Raw genomic sequence first — 22,208 nt, 5'->3', positions numbered from 1 at the left:
AGTAAAGGTTGTGGATAATAACTCCTGACAAGAAGTCATTAAAGAGCCAATAGGTAGGGAGTTAAGATAGTGTCAAATTTGTATATAGGCAAAATAGTCAGTGGGCGGAAGATCAAATTCCTCCCGCACCTGAGTGAAGGATCGAATCTTCCCATCATCGTCCACTAATTGAAACACATAATGAATGTCCCTTGCTTCCCATCGAGCAAAACTAGCCCCATCTATCCCAGGAGGAAAAGAACCATTAAAGTGAATAGGCAGAAAAGGAGTGACAGAAGGACTAACAGAATGAAATTTACAGATCCAATGTCAAACTTTCCGCAGAGGACGGTGCAACACCCTATGGGAAAGAGGCTCAGGTGAAGTAGAGGGTACAGCATGGAGAGAGGCACTAAAATGAGTAGTCTGGAAACAAGAGAGTTCCAAAGAGATGTTAGTGAAAGCAGAAGAACCTCTAAAAAGATCATTAATATGACACATACCACAGCCAATAGTCAAAACGCGAAGATTCAACAATCTGAGACCCCCCCTTGTACCATGGAGCTGCCACCCATTTGTAAGGCAGTCTCGCCCTCTTACCGGCCCAAAGAAACCTCTGAACCAAGCACTGCACTCTACAGTCATCTCTGGAAGTCAAATAAAGAGGAAGTACCTGAAAAACATATAACCAACACGGGACAATAAGCATGTTGTTTAAATGCACCTGGTCCAAGAGCGAAAACGGGAGACCTCCCCAAAGCCGCAACTTATTCTGGAGCGCCTGAAATAGAGGCTCCACAATCATCTCATATAATAAAACCCTAAGTGCGCATGCGCACTCTTACTGGCGTGATCCATCACTCACTAAGCGGCAGCATCCTCGCTCCGGGACCCGCTGACCCTCCTATCTCTCCCTCCCATGCGACCCTCCCAGCGAGATGACCTTAACACCAAACCTCCCTCCAGCATTGGCAGCTGCAGCACGCTAAACAGGCTGCTTCGCGGCTTTCTCCTGCCGGTGAGTCCCTCTGCCGTGTCACTGATGATCAGGGGTGTCAAATGTCGGTCCTCGAGGGCCGCAATCCAGCCCCGTTTTCAAGATTTCCCCAATGAATATGTATGAGATCTATTTGCATGCACTGCTTTCATTGTATTATAATAGATCTCATGCATATTCATTGAGGAAATCCTGAAAACCCGAATGGATTGCAGCTCTCGATGACCGACATTTGACACCCCTGCTCTAGAAGTTACCAATTATTACCTATTGTTCTACTCCAACTGCCAAACTGAGTTAGGGCTGATCTTCATACACCAATCCAAAGCACTGATAATTTTAAATGTCCAAGTTTGCAGTTCTGGGAAATAGATATATCCCTTAACTCTTCACTTCAGTGTTTGCTATTTGCCCTGGGCTACATAAATGCACAACTCCAACTTTATCTAAGCTGACTGCATAATTTTGCTGACTTCCACCAACTCCACTAGTAGACTATTTCAAGCCTTGCCATCTTTAGCTGTGATTCTTACAAGCAGTGGTGTAGCATTAGGGGGGGTTGGGGGCCTGGGCTCCCACTTTGGGCTCAAGCCCCCTCCAGAACTCCAGCACCCCTTTAAATTCACTGGCAGGGATGCCAAAGCCCCACCAACCAAATAAATACAGTGCCACCATTCTCCTTCTCTTCGTGCTTAATGCAGAAATTGGCAGCCTGCTGGAGAAATGCTGGATTCAGGAGTGTAGGGGCAGAGAAGAGAGAGATAGACACTGCCTGGACTCGGGAGGTGGGAGAGAAGTCAGTGAAGGCCCCTGGTTGGGGAAAGAAAGGTAGGAGAGATCCCTAGCTGGGAGCCAGAAAGCATATAAGGAGGGTACTTGTGCAGGATGGGGCAACAGAGAGGAGACAGATACTGGATTGAGGGGGGCTGGGGTTTGGAATAGAGAGGGGACGGGGCTTGGATAGAAGAGGTGGGGAATGAGAGGGGGTAGATGCTTGTTTGGGGGAAACAGAGAGGGGACAGAGATTGGATGAGAGGTGACAAATGCTGCATGGAAGGGAGAAAAAAAATAGGGCAGATGCTGGATGGAAGAGGGTATATGCTAGATGGAAATGGGGGAGAGAAAGAGGACACACCTTGGATAGAAGGGGCAAAATATAAGGCAGACACTGGATTGAAGGTAGGAGGGGAGGACAAGAGAGAAGGAAGAGAGGTGCTGGTCCTGGAGGAGGGAAGGGAGGAGGACAGGAGCATGTGAGCAATCACTCATATATTCTAGGAGCACCATTCACAGAAATACTTGCAAATCTAAAAAATTGTTGGCTTTTAGAACTTGTTGCTTACACAAAAAACATTTTTTAGAACTTGTAGCTCACACACAAAAACATTTGCATGCACCCGGCCAATCTTTAGAGGAAGCATTGGACAGGGGTTTGGGGTGCCGCAGTTTGGTGCTAGGGGTTTGGGGATGCCGCTGTTTGGAGTGTTGTGTCAGGGTTTAATGGGGCCCAGCAGCAGGCAGGAGTGGGTATCTCTCCTGCCGATTGTTCTGAGGAAAGCTACAGGGGGATGTTGGGGGAAGGGTGTAGGGTGGGTGTCTCTGTGTAGGGAGCTGGGGGATCGGTGAGTGGGAGGGAGAGAGGAATCTGATCTCCCTGCCAGTTTAGCTGATCCTGGCAGTGGAATCCCCCATCAGCTGAGCCGACAAGACTCCCCGAAACCAGTTCAACTGATTGGGATTCCCCTGCGATCAGCTGATAGGAACCTGTTTTTCCTCCCCCCCTCCCCCACACACACACTTTTTGTTTGGTGGGAGGAGGTCGTGATCACTGGGGGAGTAAGAGGGGATCATGCCTTAAACCCTGCAGTAGTCATCTTGTCAGTTTGGTCACCTTTGGGGCACTTAGACTTCTTTTACATTCGTCTTGAGTCCTGGCTTGTAAGTTCAACCTAGGACATCCTGGGAAAGTTTTTGCTTCAAAATACCCAGGTTTAAGCCTGCCTGATGCCTGCCCATAACACACCTCCCAACACGCTCCTTTGAGCTCTGGATGCACAGCAGCTTAGAAGTGCTGCTGAACATCCAGAAAGTTGGTTTTAATCAGCACTTGGACGTCCCTTGTTTTAGGATGTCCAAGTGCTGATTTGGGCTGGTTTTTGGACGTTTTGATTATGAGCCTCTCAGTATCTAACAGTTTAACTAAACTGGTTAACTAAACAGCATTGCATTTGGAAGAAAGCCAGACATGTTTATAAAACTCTTGATGAGCAGAGTACAGACCTTACAGATCCTGCAGAACAAGAATTTGGCACACTGTGTGCTGTTTATTATTTGGTCAGTCTGTATGATTCATGTGTCAACACAACTTTGTCCCTTAAGAAAAACACATTTTTATTAGGAAATAAAAGCTTATAATTTGAAGCCAATAACCCTCTTTTCTGCTGGATATGGCATACAATTTCTCCACAACTTGTTCTAGATGAGTGAACTTTGCTCTGGAATGTCTTATATTATTCCAAGAATATGAACACATTCTCATTTGCACAGGCTGGTTTGCTTCGACTGATGGCAGATTATGGCATTCTGTTTTAGAAGAAGGGATTTAAGAGGGAGGGGAAGGGGCAAGAGAAGGTTAGTTGATATATTTATTTATTTATTTGCAGTGGAATATTTCATAGTTACTGCAAAAATTGTTATCTTTGAGACTAGAATTCTATTATTTTGAAACACAGGATTTTCTTGTTAAATCTAAAAGGAAATAGCAAAATACAATATGTACCAAGTAGTTCAAGTTAACTGTCACTTTTTATCTCCAAATAAAACAAAATGCCCCTATATAAAGAACACGAATAAAGATATAATGATGCTAATAAGAATAATATTGTGATGGGAGACCTTCAGTAGCAGAACCTTGCAATTCTGTATAGTTCCCAAGAGCATAAGTTTAAATGAAACTGCTTTATGGGAGTCAGGTTACTTGCTCTTAAAGGCCATCATTGATCTCTCCATTAAAACATACAGTTCAAAAATGTGAATGCCAGTGTGAAAAAAAATCTTTGATTTTTGAAGTTTATTCTTGTGTGATTCAATGGATAGATTATAATAATAATAACAGTTTATATACCGCAGGACTGTGAAGTTCTATGCAATTTACAATGATTATCTACTGACTGATTCAATACAATGGTAAAAAGTCACTCCCACATGATCCACAGACATTGAGCAGCCCACAGCACCTGGTAGGATACCCACTCCTGCCTGCCACTGGTATTCCCAGGTGGCTTCCCATCCAGGTACTAGCCAGGCCTGATGCTGCTTAGTTTCTAATAGCAAGAGCAAGCCTATTCAGGGCAGCCAGGCCACAGGCAACATGTGGCTCAATACAACAGTGAAAAGTCACTCCTACATGATCCATAGACATTAAGCAGTACACTGTAATATGTGAACAATACCTGGGAGGCGCCTAAGAACACTTCAGTGCTACCAGATGCAGTTCTATAAATGGTACCTAGCAGTTGATTGACAACTATGCTGAACTCGTAGGAGTTAGATGCTGTTTATAGAATTAGGTTCAAAATCAACTTAATGTGCATTACAACATTCTGATGCATGTTAAAGGAAAATCTAAACTGAATATGTGAAACAAACTGAAAAAAAATCAAGAATTTATGAAAATTCCAAAAAGAAACTGAATATTTTTTTTTTTTTTTGCCTGTGCATATATCTAGACTTCCTTACACACAAGCATCATATAAGCTGCTTCTGCACAGTAGCCTGGTACCTCGTGGAATATTAGCACTTTAATGCATGGGTCAGCTTTGCAAAAGTGTGGTACAAAAAAGAAAGGGGGAAATAGAGAATAAAAGCAATAATTGAATTTAAATAAAAAGTCCTTGCCTCGGGTCATTTGCATTCTTTGGAAAAGTTTCCCTTGGTCCTGAATTCCATTTTTCCAAAAAGATATTAATCCTCCCACATCAGGCATTCCTCTATTTCCTGCTGCAAAAATCCTGTAAATATTAATGTTTTCAAGATGTATTTTGTCTGAGGTCACTGCCACTCACTTTGTTTTCAGATAATTTCTTATTTCTAGATTAGTTTTCAGTTTCTGGCCAGAAACATTTGGTGACACTGAACAGAAAAGCTTCCTGACAAGGCATTTGGAAACTTGGGCCTCTACTATGCAAAATTCATGACCTGGATAAATAACTAAATAACTCTATGACAGTGTTTCACATGTGGCGGAAAAAAAAAGATATTTCATGCTGACTGGGAGATATGTGCTCTGTGCTGTGCACAAATTTTGCACATCTCTGAATTTTGAAAACGGAGGAAACGATGCATCGTTAGCCTTCTGGAAACCCTACATCAGCAGTCGAGGAAAAGAAGAGACGTGCATGTAGAGATATAAATATTATAGTTAGATAAAGAGGGAAAGAAGAAGCAGGTGATAAGATATTGCAAGTTCTTTTATAAATTTAGGAGTCAATATGCAACTCACAGTGGTAAGCGGCTTACAATCTACTTATAGCTGCGGGTTGACTTAATGCAGGATATTCAATGCCGGGGCATGCGCAGCTCCTGGCACTGAAGATCTGGACATGTTTGATCCAAAATTTAACCAGGCCCGTATTCAGACCGATTGCCAGTTGACTTGGCACATTAAAGTCAGTTCAGCTCTTGCGGTCTTAACTTTATGCAGTTATTTGGCCAATTAACAGACTGAATATCGCTGCTATGCAGTTAAGTCGCTACTCCGCCCTAGCTTCATCCCTAGTCTGCCCCTAATCTTAATGGATTCATTCTGGGATAGGTGGAGATGGGTGCCGTGGCTGGGCTGTCTGGAGCTGGCATGGAGTCTCCGTGTCACATCATGGGCTCCTTTTACAAAGGTGCGTTAGGGCCTTAACACGCAGAATAGCACGCGCTAGCCGCTACCGCTTCCTCTTGAGCAGGTGGTAGTTTTTCAGGTAGCACGCGCTAATTCGGTGTGTGTGCTAAAAACGCTAGCACACCTTTGTAAAAGGAGCCCCATGTCTCTGGCTGTTATCTGGCCCATTGCGGCATGTTTAAAAGAAACTAGAAGCTGAAGTTTTCAAAATGTGGGTAGTTTTAATCTGACAGGGTCTTATTTTTTATTTTTATTAGACTTTAATTCTCTTTTATTTTAATTCTATTGTGTTCTTTATTTTTCCTTTGGTCTTTTTTTCTATCCTCAGAAAGTAATCAGTTGTTCATATAGGTGCTTTAGCCAGATTGTGAACCTATTGGACAGTTAAGGATATTTTCCAAGCATCTAATATTTAGATACTTTATTGTTTGTGAACCGCTGTGAACTTCAAAGAGGTATTGGCGGTATGCAAATAAAAATTGTATTGAATTGTACTGTATTGTAACCTAGCCAATTAGGGGATGGCCAGTTAATGGAGATATTCAATGGCGATAGCCAGTAAGTATGTTAAATATCGGCAGCTAGCATGCTCAGGGGGTTTAACCGTGCAGCAGCCTCTATCTTAAATTCTTTTGAATATCAACCCCCTATATTCACAGTTTAATTTTTTAATCCATTTTCTACATGGAAAAAAATAACCTTATCCATGCTCCATATAAGACTCCTAAAGTTATGGCACCAAAAATCTGAACACAAAACTAGTATTCTATAATGGCAGAGATGCACACCAAATCTGTTATAGAATACCAGCATAAGTCTGCAGATGCCATATGTAGGTGCAATCATTCATACCATGTGTCTGGCAAGCAGACAGGCTGGCACCTAAGAAGCAGCAGTTGGCACACAAATCCAATTATTCTATAAAGTGCATGCAGGAATAGCCGGAATGCCTCTGAAATGCCCATGCCCCTCCTACTTTAATGCTACCTTTGCATGCAAGAGAAGTTAGGCATACAGTTTATAGAAAGGGGACATAAGGCAGTTACACTTGCAACTGCTAAATTAATGCTTGTCAACTCCAATTATTGGTACTTTTCTCCAATTAAGTACCAATTGAACACCAAATACCTAATAATGTTATGCGCATAACTGGCCCTGTTATATAATTGGGCATACAGTTGGGCACCTAAGATTAGAATCTTGGCACCATTTATGGAATATGGGAGTATGTGTGTTTGCATCCACTAACTTTTGTGTGTTGCTGGTCTCTCTACTCCAGACTTTCAGAATAGGTCAGGGTATCCAAGAGGATTCTGGTAGGGGTACATTTTATTGAAATCCATAAGAACATAAGGATTGCCATACTGGGACAGACCAAAGGTCCATCAAGCCCAGTATCCTGTTTTCAACAGTGGTCAATCCAGGTCCCAAGTACCTAGCTAGAACCCTAAGGGCTCCTTTTACTAAGCTGTGTTAGCGTTTTTAGCGCACGCAGTATTGTAGCGCGCGCTAAATCCACACTACGCGGCTAGAACTAATGCCAGCTCAATGCTGGCGTTAAGGTCTAGTGCGTGCAGCAATTTAGCGCATGCTGTTCCACACGTTAAAGCCCTAACGTGGCTTAGTAAAAGGAGCCCTAAGTCATAAAACAGATTTTATGCTGCTCATTCTAAGAATAAGCAGTGGATTTCCCCAAACCGCCTCAGTAACGGCCTCTGGACTTCCCTTTTAGAAATTTATCCAAACCTTTTTTAAACCCCCGCTATGCTAACTGATTTCACCACATTCTCTGGCAATGAATTCCAGAGTTTAATTACACGTTGTGTGAAGAAATATTTTCTCCGGTTTGTTTGAAATCTACTACTTAGTAGCTTCATCGCATGCCCCCTAGTCCTAGTATTTTTGGAAAGAATAAACAAGCAATTTATATCTACTCTTTCCACTCCACTCAGTATTTTATAGACCTCTGTCATATCACCCTGAGCCGTCTCTTTTGCAAGCTGAAGAGCCCTAGCTCATAGGGAAGTCATCCCATCCCTTTTATCATTGTCATTGCCCTTCTCTGTACCTTTTCTAATTCCGCTATATCTTTTTTTGAGATGCAGCAACCAGAATTTCACACAATATTCGAGGTATGGTCGTACCATAGAGCAATACAAGTGCATTATAATATTTTCATCTTTGTTTTCCATTCCTTTCCTGATACTTCCTATCATTCTATTTGCTTTCTTAGCCACCACCGCACATATATATTGCATGAAAACTAGGTTCCATTAGTTATAAGTGCAACTTCTTGTTTAGAATTCAGTCTTTTTTTAATTGCATTTTGAGAAAATAAATCACAAGCAAACACATTGCTCAAGAGAAAATACAAAGAATCTGCCAGTACAAGCAAAGGGTAATATAGAAAATACAAGCATGTAAAAAAAAATACCATGACCTGTTTTAGTCTGTTATTCTGTAGAGGGTAAACTAAATATGAGAAGAGCGACACGTCTGATAAAAGGGATGGAAAACCTTTCATACGCTGAGAGATTGGAGAAACTGGGTCTCTTTTCCCTGGAGAAGAGGAGACTTAGAGGGGATATGATAGAGACTTATAAGATCATGAGGGGCATAGAGAGAGTAGAGAGGGACAGATTCTTCAAACTTTCAAAAAATAAAAGAACAAGAGGCCATTCGGAAAAGTTGAAAGGGGGCAGATTCAATACAAATGCCAGGAAGTTCTTCTTTACCCAACGTGTGGTGGACACTTGGAATGCGCTTCCAGAGGACGTTATAGGGCAGAATACAGTACTGGGATTTAAGAGAGGAATGGACATTTTCCTGCTGGAAAAGGGAATAGAAGGGTATAAATAGAGGATTACTGCTCAGGTCCTGGACCTGTTGGGCCGCCGCGTGAGCGGACTGCTGGGCAAGATGGACCTCAGGTCTGACCCAGCAGAGGCATTGCTTATGTTCTTATGTACCTTATAGTTCTCCATCAAGGAAAATACATAGCCAAACCTATAGAAATATAACAGTCTCAACTATCAGTAAAGAGCTTGAGTGCATCCATGTAGGAGCCCACAATAGGTACTGATTATGGTGCCTATCTGAAGCCTATTTGACAGCAAAAAGTAGCAAAAGTGGCTAAAAACATGTTTACAGTTAAGTTACGGTCACCTGCCTGAGCCCTATAGCTGATGTAAATGTACAAGCCTAAATAGCGGAGAACAAAGGAGCATCAAAACCTCCCAGATAATGCAGCAGTAAAGGAAGAGGAGTGAGGTTCAGCTAAGAATCCAAGATATTAAAGCAATGCACTTTATTGAAGAGACTTGGCATGGCTGTTTCAGTGATGCCTGCATCAGGAGCCCATCAACCATGGATTGACTCCTGATGTTGGCGTCATCACCAAAACACAGCCATTATGAGCCTCTTCAATAAAGTACAGTAAAACCTTGGATTGCAAGTAACTTGGTTTGCAAGTGTTTTGCAAGACAAGCAAAACATTTTGTTAAATTTTAACTTGATATACAAGCAATGTCTTACTATACAAGTACATACAGTATACACACATCACAACTGAGCCGATGGTTCTTCTTTCTCTGACATTGTGGGAGTGTAGTGACTGTTCTAAACGAGCAAAGTTTTGCAATACGAGTACATACAGTATTTTGTATTAAAGTTTTTGGGTTGTGGAACGAATCGTCTGAGATTCCATTATTTCATATGGGGAAATTCGCTTTGATGTACTAGTGCTTTGGATTACAATCATGTTTTCGGAACAAATTAATGCTCATAAACCAATGTTTTACTGTATATTGCTTTAATATCTTGGATTCTTAATTTATTACATTTCACTCTTCCTTTTCTGTGAAACATAGAAACATAGAGTATGACGGCAGAAATGGGCCAGCGGCCCAACAAGTCTGCCCATTCCAGATCCCTCCCTCCCTCAAGCCTACCCACTTAAACAATACGAACCCTCCTCCCTGGGGTATCCATCTTTAGGCATAACTCTGTGGTACTCCCATCTGTTTGTCCCATCTGTGTGCTTAGATATTAGCATCAAGACATGTAAATGAGAGTCCTATAATTTATACACGTACCAATATATCCCACCCACCCTTTGCCCAGATTCCACCCATATCAGTGGTGTGCGGTGAGGGCTTTTAGGAGATTCAGTGAATCACCAGCTCTACAGCCCCGCTTTTTAGTTAGTTAGTTTACTTTTTACATGATGCAGTTTGATTTGTTGAGTAGGCAGTCTGCTCAACCAGTCAAATTGTAACAAACAAAAAGTAAGCCAAAAAAAAAGCATGGCTGTTGGGCTGGGGATTCTCCAAAACCCTGAAGGTCTTGACGGTGCTGATCTGAATTTTGATCTGTCTGTTGCCTGCTCAACCCATAAAATTCAGAGCTGTGCCCTCAGGGCCTTTAGGGGGTGGGGCAAATCCCCTGAAGGTCCTGACCACATGCCACTGACCCCCTATACATGCCCACTGGCAAAGTACACATCATCAAATCATGGCACAAATTATTTTTCCTCTTAAAGGTTATTTACACATGCAGGTGGCCACTTACGCATGTAAATGACTAGAATTCTACTATTTATTTTGTAGCTGTCTAAAACTTGGTCCCTTCTGAAAGAATTGCCTCCTAGGTAGTAAATTATAACATACTCGGTTAACCACTGAAATATTTTTGGCAATTCAATATGAAAAACTCTAAGGGATCATTTACTAATAACTATTTTTTTATTTAAAAATTTATATACTGCATAAAACTATGCAGTTAATATATTGGTTACACACATAATACTGATTGCCCTTTAGTCGCATGGATATGAACAAACAATAGACAAACATCAAATCAATAAAACATTGAGCAATAAAACTGTAAAAAGTTAAAACCCAGATATTCGTTGGCACTATATCTTACAGGAAGATCACAATATAGCAATATAACAAGAAGTAGCAATATTTTCATAGGAAAGCATTAACAAAGAGCTGCGTTTTCAACATTTTCTTAAAATTGATCTTTCCAACACAAAAATGCAGTATGCCTGGCAAAGCATTCCAAAGTTTGACACCTGCCACCAACATCATTGATGCTCCAATTCTAACATGAATAATAGGCATCCTCCCCTCTAAACTCAATTTCATAGTGTTTTCAGACCTTAGATTTCTTCTAGGTTGGTAAATTTCAAACAATTCTTGTAGTACCCTTGGAGCAATATGGTACAATATCTACATATAGTAACATAGTAGATGACAGCAGATAAATACCCGAATGGTCCATCCAGTCTGCCCAACCTGATTCAATTTAAAATTTTTAATTTTTTTTCTTAGCTATTTCTGGGCAAGAATCCAAAGCTCTACCCGGTACTGTGCTTGGGTTCCAACTGCCGAAATCTTCATTAAAACCTACTCCAGCCCATCTACACCCTCCCAGCCACTGAAGCCCTCCCCAGCCCATCCCCCACCAAACGGCTATACACAGACACAGACCGTGCAAGGCTGCCCAGTACTGGCCTAAGTTCAATATTTAATATTATTTTCTGATTCTAGATCCTCTGTGTTCATCCCACGCTTCTTTGAACTCAGTCACAGTTTTACTCTCCACCACCTCTCTTGGGAGCGCATTACAGGTATCCACCACCCTCTCCGTAAAGTAGAATTTCCTAACATTGCCTTTGAATCTACCACCCCTCAACCTCAAATTATGTCCTCTGGTTTTACCATTTTCCTTTCTCTAGAAAAGATTTTGTTCTACGTTAATACCCTTCAAGTATTTGAACGTCTGAATCATATCTCCCCTGTCCCTCCTTTCCTCTAGGGTATACATATTCAGGGCTTCCAGTCTCTCCTTATATGTCTTCTGGTGCAAGCCTCCTATCATTTTCGTCGCCTTCCTCTGGACCGCTTCAAGTCTTCTTACGTCCTTCGCCAGATACGGTCTCCAAAACTGAACACAATACTCCAAATGGGATCTTACCAGTGGGGCCTTGCAATCATCTGATGGATGATTGCAATGATTTTAAAATGGTGTGCTATCTGCTACAGGTACCATAGGAATAAAAAGGGCCACATGATGGATAGTGCATGTTAACACAGTTATCATGTGCTAACCCTTTCAAATCATCCTGCCCTAAGATAAAGGTCACTGAATAAAGTATCGCTGACTACATGAGCTGTTGCTGGACTCTAATCCTAGACACGTGGGTGGTGCTTGGTTTGTGCACATATGAGAGAATCTGGTTTGCATATCTGTATAATTTTTCTTGCACTCTATTGAAAAATTTAATAAAAATTCTTAAACATTAAGTATCGCTGAATATTTCCTCTAACTGTCATGGACAGTCCAGGGACGGAGTTTTAGGGGCAAAAATGGGTGCCAACAAAGAATGTGTCTAAGTAAACAACCTGAATTTATCAATAGCCTTCTTATTTCCTAAAGTCCTTCGCTCTATGAATCAAAACCTCCTTGCAGTCCCATCATTAATGCATATTAACACGTTAAAGCTGAACAATTTCGCAGTGACTGCACCATCTCTTTGGAATTCTATTCCCAATTACATCCGCGAAGAAACATCTCTGCCCCATTTCAAAACAAAGCTGAAAACATTTCCATTCCAAGATGCTTTTGAAACTTAACTGCCCTTATAAGGGCTAAATACTTATTGACATTTTTAATATGATTCCCCCTTCCTATTGTTTATCCCTTATTTGTTCTCTTTTCTCATAAAATTGTAGTTCTTCCCCTTTTTCCTTCTGTTCTTGTTTGTCTTTAGTCAGCGGTTTTTTTTTTTCATTTTTTCTAACATCCCCTGTCGATTTATTGTCAAACTCTAACATTGTTTTACTATTGTAATTTTATTTTATTGTACACCGCTCAGAAGTTTGATTGAGTGGTATACAAATTTTTTAATCAACTTGAAACTAAGTGTGATTCGATAAAGGGCACCCACTCTTTATAGAATTGCTCTTAGCATCGATTCCCATGTCCTAACTGGACACCAGACTCACATCTTCTGAAACCTGGTATAAATGCTGCCACCTAAGTTGGGCGAACTGACCTGTTATTCAGTAACTACATGCACAACCTTTTGGAATGCCGCTGATGTGACTATGCCCCTCCCCTTCTGCCCCTTTTGAGATACGTGATATAGGATGTAGGAGCCCATTGTTACAGAATAACACAGCCAGATGTGCAAGCAAATCCTAATTGGTGCCAATTAACATCAATAATTGGTTGTTAGCACCCAATTAAATTGTATGCGTATATCGGGAACATGCTTAAATGTGGGTACCATGTATAAAATCTGGAGGGCACTCTGTCTGTTAATCTAACTATCTGGGAAAAGTTGGTATAGGGGGGAAAAAAAAACTGTTCTAAATTTATCCAGTTCTCTCTCTTTCAAGCACTACTTCCCAGCTTGAACAGCTGATGATAAATTTTCCAAATAATCCCCCGTTACATGAGCAATCTTGCTATCTAATAATAATAATAACAGTTTATATACCGCAGGACCGTGAAGTTCTATGCAGTTTACAATGATTAAAAGATGTTACAAATTAATTGGAATTAACAAAGTTAGAAGCTAGAAATTAACAGCTCTAGGGATCAGTTATTGTGGAGTAGGATTGTATGGGTCAGTTGCCTAAATACTTCAGGAACAGATATGTTTTTAGGCGTTTCCTAAATTCCCCATAAGTAGTAGGCGTAAGCAATTGTTCTAGATCTTTACCCCATAATGCTACTTGATGTGAGAAAAGATGTTGATGATGTCTTTTAAGTTTACATCCTCTAACTGTGAGCTTCTCTTATGTCTGTTGGTTGAGAAAGAGAAAAGGTCAGTTATATATTTAGGGGCTAGACCTAATAGTACCTTAAAGCAAAAACAACCAAACTTAAACTTCACACGTGCCTCCATCAGCAGCCAATGCAGCAAGCAGTTGGTAGTAAGGTGTTACATGATTGAACTTCTTCAGCCCGAAAATCAGTTTGACCTTCTCCGCTGCACACTGGGCTACATTTTGTTATTCTGAAAATATGACGTGACAGTGAGCAGAAACAAAGTGGAACTATGGCATTCAGAGAGATTGAACACACAACTGGTTTTCTTTTCCTCTAAGTTTTTGGGTGAAGACAACAGTGAATTTATTTCCCTTAACTTTTCTGGAGCATGTCTTTATGCAGGGTTTACAAAACACCAGAGGGCATCCATTCCAGACAGTCAGATTGCTGAAGTGGCTGAGCATTCCATTCCTGTAATGTTTTATACCAAGTTGAAAAATTAAAGCAGGACTCTGCTTCATGAGGTGGCAGTTACAAACAGGCTACTTAAGTATTAAAAAATGTTAATAGACAATATTCAGAATCCAGTTGAGAGTGGTGATGCTCCTATTCTCACCAACTTTGTTTAACAATAGAAACAGTCTGTACATTTGCAGTCTACTGATACGATAGTGAAAGGGAGGTAACTGGGTAGGAGAGGCTTCTACCTGGTTATCTCCCACCCACCGAGCCATAACTGTATTTTCAGCATAGGGGCAGAGCCAGGCACATAGGTTTGGGTTGACCTGAGCCCAAAGTAGGTAGACTTGAGAACTCTACTCCCTTCTGCCTCTTCTGTCATCCGGTACCTCTCCCTCCCCCGCAGGTGATTTGGGGTCACTTAAATCCACTCCCCTGTACTTTTAAATCCTTTATGTCTTCACCAGCAGTGAGCATCAGCTCATTCCCCTTGCTCGCAGTGGCTTTGAACCTTCCCTCTGATGCAACCTCATGTCCTGTAAACAGAAAGTTGTGTCAGTGGGAAGGCTTAGGCCAGCATGAGCAGGGGAATGTGTTGTTGCTTGTTGCTGGTGAAGACCTAAAAGATTTAAAGGTACTGGGAGGTCAGAGGAATGGAGTTAAGTGACCTCCTCCCTCTCCCCCCTTCCCCCGATCTGGAGGAAGCGATACCAGAAGTCTTCAACTGGTAGGGCTTGGGAATCCCACAAGCGGTATTTCTGATGTGCCACTGCTGGGTTGACTTGAGTCCAAAATAGGTAGGCCTGTGCCCAACCAGGCCCACCCATGGCTATGCCACTAATTCAGCAGCTCTTCCTGGAAAGTGCTGCTGAATATCTGGACAAACCACTGTGGCACTATCTGGTTAGAGTGGGAGACAGTCAGAGGCAGAGTAAGGGCAGAGTTGGGACTTACTTGGTTAGTGGTGATTATAAGTTCAGTAACCAGTTGTCCCCAGATGAATTTAGGACAGTAAAAAGGCTGCCCTGATTTTTTCTGGGCTGTAATTTTGGTACCAGTCTGGCACCTGGATAACACCTGGCAGTTGCCCGTGATCTGGATATTTAAAGCTGGCACCCTAATATTTTATAAATTACAGTATTCAGTGGCATAGTAAGGGTGAGCGGTGCCTGGGGTGGTGGTACCAGTACCCCTCCGCCACCCTCTTCCCTACCCCTCCGCCACGCATGCACCCCCTTCCCTTTTCCTGTACCTTTTTTCCCTTCTCCGGCGTGAGCAACACGCCCATGTCGGTGTCGGCTCGCCCTAAGACATCACTTCCTAGGTGCGGGTCCCGGAAGTGATGTCAGAGCACCGATGCCGACACGGGCAGCAACCTCAAACTGGGGAAATAAAAAAGGTATGGGGGAAAGCAAGGGGTGTGTGCGCACGGCAAGAAGAGGAAGGGGGGGTGCTGTGCCCTTAGGAAGACCACACCCGGAGCGGACCGCACCCCCCTTACAATGCCACTTACAGTATTGTATATATATGATTATTACCTGCACAAATGGTAAATTGAGCAGGCCGTTCATAGATATATTAAAAAATTAATACATTAGGTCTGGCATTGAATGTCCAGGTTGGAGGGGGTTTTCCCGTCAGAGTCACTGACCATCGTGGGCTCAATTTCAGGACTCTTTGATCATAAATTCTGATTCCTGACGCATAACATGATCTCAGCCTTGCAAACTGTCTATCAGAAATGCTGGCTCCTACTCACCAGTGTGTGGCTTATTTCACATTTCAACAGGATCTATCCTATAAGGACCGTCACTGGCATGAGTCCTGTTTCCACTGTTTCCAGTGCCAGGTTTCCCTGGTGGACAAGCCTTTTGCTGCCAAAGATGATCACTTGCTCTGTACAGAATGCTACTCCAATGAGTACTCTTCCAAGTGCACAGAATGCAAGAAGTCCATTATGCCAGGTGAGACTCAATCGTGAATCCCGGACATTTACTTTGCTACTTAAAACAGCTGTGTCAATGTTTGTTTATTGAATTTGATATAATGCCTTTCTAGATAAAACAAAGCGGTTCACAATTCAAGTTTCATGAGTTACAAAGGACCACCAAGTCATCAGATAGGAATGTACAAATATATAAGTCGAAAAATGGAGAGGGAGAAAAGAGGATGCAGAAATTGTCTACCCAACTGTCTCCCTCTACAAGCTCACTCACCATTGGAGGCCTTGCTGAAGAGGTGGTTCTTTAGAACTGCTTGAATTTAATTAGTGATAGCTTAATATTCAGTGCTATGTAATGGTCCAGAAACTGCGCAGACTGTTTAAATATCGCTTAACCGGTTAAATTTTCAGTGTGAGATAGCCAGCTCCACTAAGTCAAACTAATGCAGGGGAAAAGATATAACACCAAAGATGTCAAAAATGGAAGCAAAAAAGTACGTTGTTAAACAAAAGCTCCCAAACTATTAAATTTAAATAACAAAAATCCTTCACAAAATCATTTTATGTGTTGGTAGGATATAGCTCAGAGACATGGAGGAATCAACAAAGGGGACAAACCCCAACCACCCCACCACCCAATCATTGCTTGATCCTCCATTTTTTTTTTTTCTATGCAAAATGTCACTTATATTTGATAAAACTTGAACACTCTTCAAAATATTTAAGAGGTGAAAAACCACTTAGCTAAAAGTTAACAGGCTATATCACATGATAACTGGCAATTTTCAGCATTGAGAGGCTAAGGGCTCCTTTTACGAAGGCGCGTTAGGGCCTTAACGCGCGGAATAGTGCACGCTAGACGCTACCGCCTCCTTTTGAGCAGGCGGTAGATTTTCAGCTAGCGTGCGCTAATCCGGTGTGTGCGCTAAAACGCTTAGCACACCTTCGTAAAACGAGCCCTAAGTTTAGCAGTCATATCATGCAGCATAAATAGCAGTCCTATTTTTGGTTACTATAAATGTAACCAGCCAGCACTGAATATTGACTTAGCTGGTTAATTTTTTTAGTGGCCAAAAACCCTCCAAATATTCAGTGGCAGTCACCAGAAATGGCCCAGCATTGAATATCCATAGTCAGTGCCAACCACGGGAGTTAGCCAGCCTGCCTCTCACAGTCTGAATATTGGCCTCTTGAGTGTTGTGGGGAATTAGACAAACTCCAGAGGACAAATAATCTTGGAGATGTTGGTATCTCACATACTTATGTCTAGGAGACAACCCCAAAGAAACACAGCTCATTAACACTGCACAGTTATAATTCACTTTATTATTAGTTCACACTATCCTACAAGTATGGAAAAAAGGTTATACAAAATAGGAAGGAACACTAATAATATAGCCACAATTCTAGCACACAGAAATAATAATAATAATCAGTTTATATACCGCAAAGCCGTAAAGTTCTATGCGGTTTACAATAGTTAAAAAAATAATAATAATTTAAAAAGTTGAATAGAACTAAAAAAGTTAAAAAGCCAATAATTAGAGACACTAAAATGATCAAAATAGTGCATAATAAAATTTTTACGAATTAGCTGCCTAAATACTTCAAAAACAGATATGTTTTTAGATGTCTCCTAAATTCCCTATAAATGCCAGTAAGCAAAAGCAATTGTTCTAAATCCTTACCCCATAACGCTGCTTGATATGAAAAAAGATTTTGATGATGTTTTTTAAGTTTACATCCTCTAACAGACGGAAAAACAAAATTCAGATGTGAGTTTCTCTTATGTCTGTTGTTTGCAAAAGAGAAAAGCTCAATTATATATTTGGGAGCTAAACCAAACAAAGCCTTAAAACAGAAGCAACCAAACTTAAACTTCACCCACGCCTCCATTGGCAGCCAATGCAGTACTCAATAGGAGGATGTTATATGATCATATTTCTTCAACCTAAAAATCAGCCTGACCGCCGAATTTTATACTATTCACAATCGTTGCATATTCTTCTGGGAAATTGCCAAATAGGCAATATTGCAGTAATCAAGCTGGCTTAGTATAAGAGACTGTACCAAAACTCTAAATGCTGAAATATCAAAATACACCCTAACGGACCGAAGCTTATACTAGAGAATGACACGGTAACAAAATTCATCACCATTCCCATCCTCGCAGATAACCGCAGGAAACAATCCTATGTCATTCTTTAATGTCTATCTCGACTTCAGTCCTACATCAGTATTCTCCAATTCAAGGCTTGAGGTCATGACTGTGCCCATTCATACTCTGATTCTTCCCTCTTTTAAAGAATGACATGGAGATGATTTCCCGCGGTTATCCATGGGGACAGGAACGGTGATGAATTTTGTCACTGTGTCATTCGCTACCTTATACAAAATAAACATGCAGTGACATATAAGACAAGTTAAGACAGGCAAATGCAAAAACAAAGGGGGTTTGTACGGACAAAGCCCACCTGCTGCACTTAGGGATCCACCTTTATAGCTTTCTTTGTGACATGTACAGAGTAGGAAAAATGCATATTCATTAGTTCAGATAACCTTAATGTAATTCAGATCAGAGCAATAAACATCCATTTTGTTCTTTTCATCTCTTTCCATGTACCTAACTGATCTCCAGATTGTCACGTCCCTGTTAAATAACAAAACTTGAATTGGCCTTTAATTGGATGGTCCTGATTGATGGGCAGGGGGTGAATTGTCATGCATATCCCTTTTAGGTCATGGAATTCATTCTGCCGTCTCCATGAACTTGGTCTTATCAGGGATGGAAAAAAGAATGAAAGGAAATTCAAAAACAGAATTGATGTGAACATTAGGGGAGTAAGGAAAGAAAGGCCTGTTAGCCCTAGACAATTATTTTATTGTCCAAGATTTGTAACATATTGGACACCCCAGAGAGAGTGGAAAACATGAAAAAGGATCTGCAGAAGTTAGAAGAATGGTCTAATGTTTGGCAACTAAAATTCAATACGAAGAAGTGCAGAGTGATGCACTTGGGGAGTAGAAATCCGAGAGAACCGTTTGTGCTGAGAGGTGAGAGACTGATATGTACAGATGGGGAGAGGGACCTTGAGGTGATAAGTGTCTGAGGATCAAAAGGCATCAAAACAGTGTGACAAGGTGATGGCTGTAGACAAAAGGATGCTGGGCTGTATAGAAAGAGGCATAACCAGCAGAAGAAAGGTCTTTTGTTGAGGCCCCACCTGGAGTACTGTGTTTAGTTTTGGAGGCCATATCTGGCTAAGGATGTAAAAAGACTTGAAGTGGTCCAGAGAAAATTGACAAAAATAGTATGGGGTTTGCGCCAAAAGAAGAGATTGGAAGACATAGATATGTATGCTGTAGAGGAGAGGAGGGACAGGGGAGATATAATACAGACGTTTACATACTTGAAAGGTATTAATCTAGAAAGAAATCTTTTCCAGAAAAATGAAAATGGTAAAACTAGAGGTCATGAATTGAGGTTGCGAGGTGACAGACTTAGAAATAATGTTAGGAAATTATTTTTCACAAATAGGGTGGTAGATGCCTGGAATGCCCTCCTGAGGGAAGTAGCGGAGATGAAAACGGTGATGGAATTTTAAAAAACGTGGGATGAACACAGATGGTCTTTAATTAGAAAATGAATGGTAAAAAACAAACTAAGGCCGGTACTGGGCGCATGCGCACAATACACCACGAAAAGAGGCTTAAATGTGCGCATGTGCCAGGAAAGGCAACACCGTCGTCGTCGTCATCTTCAGGTCTCATTGCATATCTTCTCATCAGGACAACATCAAAAGCACAAGGATAAGAACCACCATCCATAATGCCATCCACTATTGTAGCACAAAACACGCTGTTCACAAATGCCTATAATTCATGGGCTTTTGAATTTTGTAATTTTTTTAATGTCAGATTTTATCATGAGCCACAGCCAGAAACACATGAGACATGCCTATAATACACGCACTCAAGAAGCGTGCTATTGTTCCCCCCCACCCGTCCCCCCATAAAAATCTACTATAATTCATGTGAATCTTGTTATACTTTTGTTTAAATGTCAAATTTTATCATGAGCCACAGCCAGAAACACATGCCTGAGATGCGATTTTCACAGTACCGGCACCTCTGGAGCAGTTGGTGATTTTTGGTTGCAAAATGCCAGCACCACGCTTGGGGAATCACACGGCGATGATAGAGAATTGCCTGGAGTATGCCTTTGAATATTGACAAGCCCATTGTACTACCACTTTAATATTAATGACCTCGTTGTACTACGCTTGCATGGCAGAGTCAGAGACTGCTAGAAAGCTCCAAAAAGACTGCGGAGAGCTGTTTTGATAATCGGCCGCTAAAATACATGCACTCTAAACCGGCTGAAACAGGTTTAGTGATCATTGTTAAGTGCACTTTAAGTTTTGATAATCTGCTTCTCAGTCTCTTACTGTAAGTCCGTCCTGCGATTTTTCACAATATTCTTGTGATTTGACAGCTTTATGTCATCAGCAAATTTAATTATCTCAATAGCTATTCCTATCTCTAGATCATTTATAAATATGTAAAAAAGAAGTGGTCCTAGTACAAACGTCTGGGGAATCCCACTATCTACCATTCTCCATTGAGAATACTGACCATTTAACCGTGTTCACTGTTTTCTATCTTTTAACCATCAGTGTAAAACTAAAGCTGAAGCCTTTGTTCTTGAATAATGGTAGCAAGGGGATGGAGGAAGAGGTTAAAAAGGAGAAAAGCCCTGCTGGGCTCAACAGAAAAGATGATAAGGGATGGAGGTTGAGGAATGTGTACCAACTGGCAAAGAACAGGGCAGGATTAACCAATAGGCCAAGTAGGCACGTGCCTAGGGCCCAAAATGGTCAGGGGAGCCCGATGAAGGAGGGCATCAACATTGTTTTTTCCAAACAGCGATGGGCCCCTCCAGCATAGATCGTCAACGCGGCCCCCCCCCCCCCCAATCGACAGAAAGTAAGACAAGCAAGCAACGCGGGTAAGAAAGGCAACGGGAACTGTAATTGTGCAACTGCTTGCCCAAAGCTTCCCTCTGACACAGCTTCCTGTTTCCGCCTGGGTGCATGGTGGGGTGGGGCGGGGCAGGGGGCCCAGTGTACTTGTGTGCCTAAGGGCCCTCGACAAATTAATCCTGCCCTGGCAAAGACTGATCAGAGAGAAAGGAGATGAACCATTTTAAACATTTCCAGTAAGTTCATAGTCTCCAAGATGCTGGATAAGAAGGCCTATATTTCAGGCGCCTTCCACGGGCCTAGGGAGGCGCCTAGGGCCGTCTAAGCATGCCTAAGGCCACTTCTGGGCAAAACCACGCCCACACCTAGCCTTGGGTGAGGTTAGGCGGCCCTACGTGCCTCACTAGGTTCCCAGAGGCGCCTACAATGTAGACGGCCTGCATCGGGAGGATTTTTTTCAAAAATGTGCGATTGGCTTATAGACAGCAGTAGGCTGCCTAAAATCAGGACACCATTTATAGAATTTGCTCCTAAGGGCTCCCACACTAATCCTGCATTAATCAGTCAGTGCCCATGTGCTAACCAGTTAGCGCAGGACAAACTTACTCTCCACCCCCAAGCACGCCCCCATGCTAAAAAGCACAATGTATTCTTTAAAGTGTGGGAAGTGTGTGCTGACCCACTGTTAGCACGTGACTCCTGAGCATGTGCTACTCATGCTGTTTTTGGCAGCAGTAATCGGGCCTCAGTGCTTACTGCCACATAGTAAAAGGTCCCTTAAATGGCCATCTGCAAGCCAATGCTCATATCTCTGGTAATGAAATCTGAGCTTAGACAGAGGAGTGATTCGAACTGTAATGGTACTCTTCTCATCCTGTCACATTTTTGCTCCCATAAAAATGTATGGAAGATTAATTATATGCTTTGATCTTGCAACAGGAACCCGGAAGATGGAGTACAAGGGCAATAGCTGGCATGAGACCTGCTTCATCTGTGCACGCTGTCAACAGCCTATTGGGGCAAAGAGTTTCATTCCCAAGAACGATCAATATTTCTGCGTGCCCTGCTATGAAAAACAATTTGCTATGCAGTGTGTCCAGTGCAAAAAGGTACTATTCAACCTTCATTTAACTCAGAAATTCCTACCACATTCACTGCATGCTTTGCATTTTT

The 22,208-nt window shown here is 41.8% G+C and overlaps 1 protein-coding gene across 4 annotated transcripts in view; it reads left to right on the top strand.

Moving 5' to 3' along the window:
- Positions 1-22,208, top strand: part of FHL2 (four and a half LIM domains 2) — a 212,596-nt gene that overhangs the window by 171,278 nt on the left and 19,110 nt on the right. For all 4 annotated transcript variants that reach the window (XM_033948734.1, XM_033948737.1, XM_033948738.1 and 1 more), the window contains exons 3-4: positions 15,901-16,075; positions 21,975-22,144. In XM_033948734.1, the coding sequence (XP_033804625.1) occupies positions 15,901-16,075; positions 21,975-22,144 (345 nt within the window). The remainder of the gene's footprint in view (positions 1-15,900; positions 16,076-21,974; positions 22,145-22,208) is intronic.

Source organism: Geotrypetes seraphini, chromosome 6 (assembly GCF_902459505.1).
Source record: "Geotrypetes seraphini chromosome 6, aGeoSer1.1, whole genome shotgun sequence".
NCBI lineage: Eukaryota > Metazoa > Chordata > Amphibia > Gymnophiona > Dermophiidae > Geotrypetes > Geotrypetes seraphini.
This window is presented reverse-complemented; position numbering and strand designations above follow the sequence as displayed.